This window comes from Rhincodon typus, chromosome 20, assembly GCF_021869965.1.
Source record: "Rhincodon typus isolate 14 chromosome 20, sRhiTyp1.1, whole genome shotgun sequence".
Lineage (NCBI taxonomy): Eukaryota > Metazoa > Chordata > Chondrichthyes > Orectolobiformes > Rhincodontidae > Rhincodon > Rhincodon typus.
The window spans coordinates 10,023,049-10,030,760 of NC_063351.1; the positions used below are offsets into that span (position 1 = coordinate 10,023,049).

The 7,712-nt window shown below is 40.9% G+C and overlaps 1 protein-coding gene across 1 annotated transcript in view; it reads left to right on the top strand.

The window, feature by feature from the left end:
- pcdh15b (protocadherin-related 15b) overlaps positions 1–6,881 on the top strand; it is a 606,743-nt gene extending 599,862 nt beyond the window's left edge. Inside the window, exon 41 of the mRNA XM_048609162.1 lies at positions 5,974–6,881. Within this exon, the coding sequence (XP_048465119.1) occupies positions 5,974–6,549 (576 nt within the window). The 3' untranslated portion in view covers positions 6,550–6,881. The remainder of the gene's footprint in view (positions 1–5,973) is intronic.
- Positions 6,882–7,712: the final 831 nt, after the last annotated feature.

A 7,712-nucleotide genomic window follows, 5' to 3' on the forward strand; every position in this document is an offset into this window, starting at 1 on the left:
CAGGTCCTCCATCCTAGCCTTGCCTATGTTGTTAGTCCCAACGTGGACCACAACAACTGGATCCTCCCCCTCCTGCTCCAATATCCTTTCAAGCCGGTCAGAGATGTCCTGCACCCTGGCACCGGGCAGGCAACACACCATGTGGGACTCCCGATCCAGCTTGCAAAGGATACTATCTATCCCCCTAACTATAGAATCCCCTATAACTACCACTTGTCTTTTTGCTCCCCCCTCTTGAATGGTCTTCTGCACCATGGTGCCGTGGAGACCTGGCTCATCCTCCCCGCAGCCCTTTTCCTCATCCACACAGGGAGCAAGTATCTCGTACCTGTTGGATAAGATCAAAAGCTGAGGCTCCTCCATGCTTGAACTCAGGATCCCCCTACCTGCCTCACTTGCAGTCACACCCTGTTGTCCCTGATCACTAACTGAATTTGAATTACTTAATCTACCAGGTGTGACTGCCTCCTGAAACAAAGCGTCCAGGTAACTCCCCCCCTCCCGGATGTGCCGCAGTGTTTGAAGCTCAGATTCCAGATCTTCAACTCTGAGCCGGAGTTCTTCCAGCAACCAACACTTGCTGCAGATGTGGCCACTGCCGTTCACAATGGGATCAGCCAGCTCCCACATTATACAGCTACAGCACATCACCTGCCCAGCCATCTCTACTTAGTTAATTACTTTATTACTTTATATCAATTTATGAGTTAAATACTTTCTAATATTTCTCTGCTATGGTCTTTTCAAATAACCAATTAATAGATAAATAAAAACAGAAAGTAAATTTTAACCAATTACACAATACAGAAGAAATAGAAAAAGTATAAAAACCTTACCTTACCAACACACCACAGAGTCCTTTTTTCTTGGTTAGACGAGGAGGGCGGGTGGGAGATACTACACGTTTAGTGTCTCGGGTTCAGCCGCTGCCCAAATATATTCCCGGCAGCCCCCTGGTCCTCGCTGTCGCCTCTCCCTCTGCTGCTAAAAAATTTTAAGTTCTTTTAGCCATTAGAGTCATGAAGTTTTATCCCCACCAGCTGAGCGATTTCTGATTTGAGATGAAAGGGTAGAAGCACATCACTGGCTGACATGTTAATACACATTACCCACGACCTCTGTCCTTTTTCCTCCTGTGGGCGAAAAACACTAAGCATTTACAGGAAATGTTTTACACTGCATTTCTTTTAACTCTTTAATTTCTTCAACATGTTCATGTTTGCTGCCAGTAATGATATACTCATTCCTGCAATGGTAACCCAATCTGTGCTTTGTGACAATAAGTCATGTCAGTTCAAATCAACACACCAAAGCTCTTTTGATGGATTATTCCATGTGCATAGATCACTGAAAGTTGCCACCCAGGTTGATAGCGTTGTTAAGAAGGCGTACAGTATGTTAGGTTTTATTGGTAGAGGGATTGAGTTTCGGAGCCATGAGGTCACGTTGCAGCTGTACAAAACTCTGGTGCGGCCACACTTGGAGTATTGCGTACAGTTCTGGTCACCGCATTATAGGAAGGATGTGGAAGCATTGGAAAGGGTGCAGAGGAGATTTACCAGGATGTTGCCTGGTATGGAGGGAAGGTCTTATGAGGAAAGGCTGAGGGTTTTGAGGCTGTTTTCGTTAGAGAGAAGAAGGTTAAGAGGTGACTTGATAGAGACATACAAGATGATCAGAGGATTAGATAGGGTGGACAATGGGAGCCTTTTTCCTCGGATGGTGATGGCTAGCACGAGGGGACATAGCTTTAAATTGAGGGGTGATAGATATAGGACAGATGTCAGAGGTAGGTTCTTTACTCAGAGAGTAGTAAGGGCGTGGAATGCCCTGCCTGCAAAAGTAGTAGACTCGCCAACTTTAAGGGCATTTAAATGGTCATTGGATAAACATATGGATGATAATGGAATAGTTTAGGTTAGATGGGCTTCAGATTGGTTTCACAGGTCGGCGCAACATCGAGGGCCGAAGGGCCTGTACTGCGCTGTAATGTTCTATGTTCTATGTTCTATTCAGCTGGAGAGGGTTTGGAAGAGATTTACCAGGATGTTGCCAGGTATGGAAGGTTTGAGTTATAAAGAAAGGCTGTTTAGGCTGGGACATCTTTCACTGGACCTTAGGAGGTTGAGAGGTGACCTTATATAAGTTCTTAAAATAATGAGGGGTATGGATAGAGTTAATGGTAGTTGTCTATTTCCTAGGATGGGGGATTTCAAGACTGAGCACATTATTAAAGTGAAAGAAGAGAGATTTAAAAAAGACATGAGGGGCAAATTATTACACAGAGAGTGGTCACGTGTGGAATGAACTTCCTGAGGAAGTGGCAGATGTGGGTATAATTATGACATTTAATAGACATTTGGATAAGTACATAAAAAGGGAAGGTTTGGCATGATATGGGCCAGGAGCAGGCAGATGGAAATAGGTTAGTTTAGAGGTTATGTTCAGCATGGACTGGTTGGACTGAAGGCTCTGTTTCTGTGCTGTCCACACCCATAACTTCTACCACCAAAGGACAAAGGCAGCAGATAGATGAGAACACCAACATTCCCCTCCAGCCAGCCGCCTGACTTCCAACAGCCGTTCCTTTGCTGTCACTGGATTGAAATGTTGGAACTTTTTTCCTAACAGCACTGTGGATGTATCTGCACCTCATGGACTGCAGTGGTTAAAGAATGGAGAACACCAATATATTCTTAGGGGCAATTAGGGATTGGCAATAATTGCCAGCCTAGCCAGTGACACCACATTCTGTGAACGAATAAAACTTGGATTAGGGTTTGTTTTGTCTTCTCTATCCTTAAAAGCATTTGCATTTGAGATAAATATGTTTGATGAAGATAGGAATTTTCCCTCTGTTACAGCCAATATTTACCTCTCGTCCAATATGAAACGGAACAGCCGATTATTTATTGGACTTTGCAAATTGGCAGTCATGTTTACCTACATAACAACAGGGATGACATTTCAAAAGCAATTAAGTGGCTAGAAAAAACATTGGGAATTAATGAGGATATATAAGATGTAATAGCAGTGTAAGTCCTCCTTTCTATGACCAATGGAAATGAATGTCATGCCTAAAAATGAAGTGTTTTGTTTGTCAATGATGATTCTGCATAAATTGATTAATACCAGTCCCATTTTCATAATTTCAGGGAACACAGCAAGGCAAAAGTCCTATTAGGAAAGGCAAAAAGCAGGAAGGAGGAGATAAGGCTCAGGCAGGGACATCAAGGGGTGAGGCATTAGGTTCAAGTGGGGCTCCAGAGCAAGCAGGCACCACGGAGGTTGCAGAGAAAAAGGCAGCAGGAAGGGTTCACGGTGAAGAAGGAAAGCGGAAGCTGAAGAGTGTGATGCAGATTAGTAAATTATCAACAGATCCCAGAAAAGGAGAGGCAGGCAGTGAGCAGCTTGTGGAGCCTTCCATCTCATATCACTCTCGATGGAAGAAAGCGAAAATATTTCCCATGATACTTCACAAAGTCAAGGGCAGTGGCAAGGATTCTAGTTATGCTAAACTTGTGTCTGCACACCATGTGGAAAGTCAAGATAGTGTGGAAAATGGTGACTCAGGAAGTATGATCATTAACGGGAGCTATTTTCAGAAGTCAACAATGGATAGGCCAACAGAGAAAAAGAAAATGGACAAAATGTTGAAGGGTATCAAACTTTCTAAACAGCTACATCCCAGGCGAAAATCAGAAAGCTCAGTCAGTAAGACTTCAGTTGCTGTAAGTGAACAAGAAGATGAGTCTAAGACTCAGACGAGTAGCATATCTGAAAAGGAAGAAAAAAAATCAAAAGTCTCGATTAGTGTCACAGCAGAGAGTGACGAGGAAAAAAGCGATGTTTCTGAAGAAGATAGTAATGACCTTCAGAAGAAAAGTGATTCTTCTAAAAGGACTGGAGATGATTTGTCAGTAAGTAGTCTTGAACATTCAGAAATGGAAGATAAAGACTATCTCAAAGTGACGCTAGATCAAGATGAAACAAATGAAAGTACTGTGGACTCAGATGAAGAAAAAGATGATGAATCCGATACAACAGAAGATGTCACAGAATCTGAACCAGTGGAAGAAGAATCAGAGAAAGGTAAAGAGGATGAATCTGGTTCTGATAAAGAATCCAAAAGCGAAACCTCTGAAAAGCCTAGTTCTAAAAGTGGACAAACTTCACGGAGCAGATTGTCTGATACAGAAAGTCAAGATTTTGTGTCAAGGACATCATCTCAAACTGAATCTGCATCACATAGTTTTGCTGAAGTATCAGATGAATCTGATGAAGATGCTGCTACCAGCATATCAACACAAGCAACAAGTTCCAAAACAGTGTCCCAAGAAAGCAGGGGCATATCAGTAGCAACAGAAAGTAGTTTGATGTCAGATAGTGAGGTCAGTCAGAAAACGGCAGATGAAAACAGCCCTGGAGAAAAATCAAGCTTGTCAGTTCAAGAAAGTATTAAGAGCAGAGGGACATCTGCCACAAGAAGTAGTAACAGTAGTTCCCGTGAAATGTTTTCAACAAGAGGAACGAGTATAAGTACATCAGTAACGTTTGCCAGTGGATCTGAGGATATCATTGAGGAAGAATCAGATGAAGACCAAGGTACCATCTCTGAGACAGAGAATGAAGATGTTGAAAGTGAGGCCAGTGAAGATGAAGCTAGTTGTGTGACCGACAGAACAATATCCAGGTCAACAGCCAGTCAACAAAATACTTATGAAAGTATTAGTCGAAGTATCAGCACTAACAGTCAGGTGGTAGATGACCAGAATGTTAGCACCGGAAGTAATACCAGTCAATCAGGTCCCAGCGAGAGTACTGAACAAGCCAGCATTGGTGGCAGAAGTAGCGTGAACCATAGTCTGACAAGTGCAGCTGTTTCTGATCGAATGGAAAGCTTAAGTTATTCTGAGTCAGGAGATAATAAAACAGTCAATGCATCCAGTGGGAGTGAAAGTTTAAGCAAAGGAACAGCTTCCGAATATAATGAAAACAGTAGTGATGGAGGAGCTCTCCAAGAAGAGAGTGAAGATCTTTCAGAATCAGGAACATCGTTTTAAAAGGAACTACAGGTGTTCAAAACATTTTCTAAGAGTGGGTTTGATATTTGCCATGGCTGTTTTTTCAATGAGTTTATTTTTAGTCAGTAAAGTAATAGAATTGGATTGTAAATGTTTGCTGTGACTTTTGCTTGTGTGGTTATACGGTGCTTCTCTAAGATTGAGCAGTTATTCTGGAATCAGTGTATTGAATAACAATTTTCTGTTGCATTTATTTAGTTTTTATTGATCAATATGATTAATTTCTTCCACTGAACTCAACATTTTGTTTTTGTATTGTGTTGGCATGTTTAAATTTATCAGAACACCTATACCTATCATCATGCATGCGGTTGATTTTCTAAGATTGCTGTGTGAAATTACCTTTTTTAGAAGTCATGAAGTTTTCCAAAGTTCACTTATGGTATCAAACTTTGGTGACGTTGCTTCCATCAAACTGTCCTTCTTATCGTGCCCTTTTCCCCATCTACAGTCAATTGCATTTCCAATGTCCGTCAACTCAACAACTTTCCTCAACCCCTGACTTCCTCTGTCTCTCTCCGTCCTTTCATCATTGGTAGTGCACCTTCAACAACTTAGGTCACACTCTGAAGGTTTCCCTTTGCTACTTCACACTTCTTTCAAGATCCACCTTCAAATTCACTCCTTGAATCAAATCAGTCATTGTCAATCTGTCTTTCTCTGACCTCATGTCTATTTTCCAATTACCTCTTTGATGCATTTTGTGACATTGTTCCGTTCAAAGTGTTGTCCTTGTCAATGCATGTTGTTCTTGATAAAGGAGGACACTTCTTCAATATGGTCAAGTTTTGATCCAAGGAAACCAATATATAATTCAGACTATATTTTAAAGTTTCAGTTGAATAATGTCTCAAGTCTTTCTAAAATATTTCTATTCCTCCTCACACAGTGGTCTCGCCATAAACGAGTGAAGTTGATTGTAGATCGTGAGTATGAAACCAGCTCAACTGGTGAGGACAGTGCACCAGAAGCACAAAGGATTCGTATCAAGCACCCAAATAACCATAGCAACATTAATAGTAATATCTACATTGCTCAAAATGGATCAATCGTAAGAACAAGACGCAGTTGCCTTCCGACCAATGGGAAAGCAGCTTCGCCTGCAAGAGTAGGAAAACATTTTAAGAAACTAGACAAACTGGCAGCAACACAGGAAGAAAAGGTCCCATTGAACAATCCATTGGCCAATGTGACAGCTTCTTGCAGCAATGACAATCTCAATGCAAGACCATCAAGTAGCTCCATGGCCTCCAGCAGCAAGGGGCCTACCAGCTGCCTGTCCAGACTCAGCACGGTAAAGGCAAAGAACGAGAGAGGGAAAAGCACAGATGACCAAGAATCAGCTGTCGACAGCGAAGGTGCTAAGGAGGCATTTGAGTCCCACAGCGATCAGACACAATCAGATGAGGAAGAACTGTGGATGGGACCTTGGAATAACCTTCACATACCAATGACAAAACTGTGATTTAGAATTTTTATTGCTACTAATGATAAAATTCACTTTTTATGGGTACTGTGGAAAAGTAACAATGATTTCCATTTTATTCACCTTAAGCATACATTTTGATTCGTGTGATTTTCACTCAATGCTCTCAACAAGCATCCACATTCTGATTTTTGCAGAAATGGGTAAAATCGTTAAATGTAAAGAGGACCCTAAATATGAGAGCAATTTCACAGCCTGCCTGTGGATATCATTTAGTTGATTAGCCTCACAAAATATATTGCTAACTTTTCATAAGACATGACAGATTGTTAGAGGGTAAGATATTATTTGCTTGTTCATAGAGGTATAAGTAATAGACTCAGTACTGACACTTGCCCTACCCGGGATTCATTTTGAAGTAAAACTTAACAAGTTCATTCTGTAAGGTTCTGAAGTAAATTGGTTCTTTTCCATTAAATGTAATGGTGTTCTTATCCATTTTTGAAGATGTCTGTAGATTTCACTGATTTCAAACTGTGCCCTCATTCTGACAAACCCAATTGCCTACTGTAATTGATTGAAGCAGCTAAATATATCGGGGGTAAAATTGGTCTATGCCAGCAGTTTGAGACAGGCTTGTAGCAAATTAGCAAGCTGAAGTACACTGTGCCAGTTTTTATTTTACATTGATTTGGAAAATATTGCCAAGATTCTTCACATCGACCAAGCAAAAATGACAGCAAAACTACGAAATGTGTCTTCAAAAAGAGCTTAAAATATTGTGTGAACTTCAGCGGAAAGAAGATCATGCATGTTGAAAAATCATGCTGAAAGCCTGTTTTATGCGACTGCCATAAACAAATTTCACACCCATTGTCTTAGAAACAAAAATATTTTATTGAACAGCTCTCCACTTTGCCCAGCCCCTTCTTCTGACTATTAAATTATTGTTTCTCAGTTTGGGAATAGGTGTCCATGCACGTCAGTTAATTTGCAGCAATTAGAAATGTGAAATGTCAGCAAATCTGGTGATAGCAAGATTCCTCCAAGCCTCAGTGTAGCATACTTTTTAATGAATAAAAATGGCACATCCTTACAACATTTTCACAAACACAGAATTGGTTTTGAGCTTTGATGCATCTTAACTTTTGCTACATAAAGCAGATTTAAAGCCAAAATGACAAGAAGTTTCATACATTGAA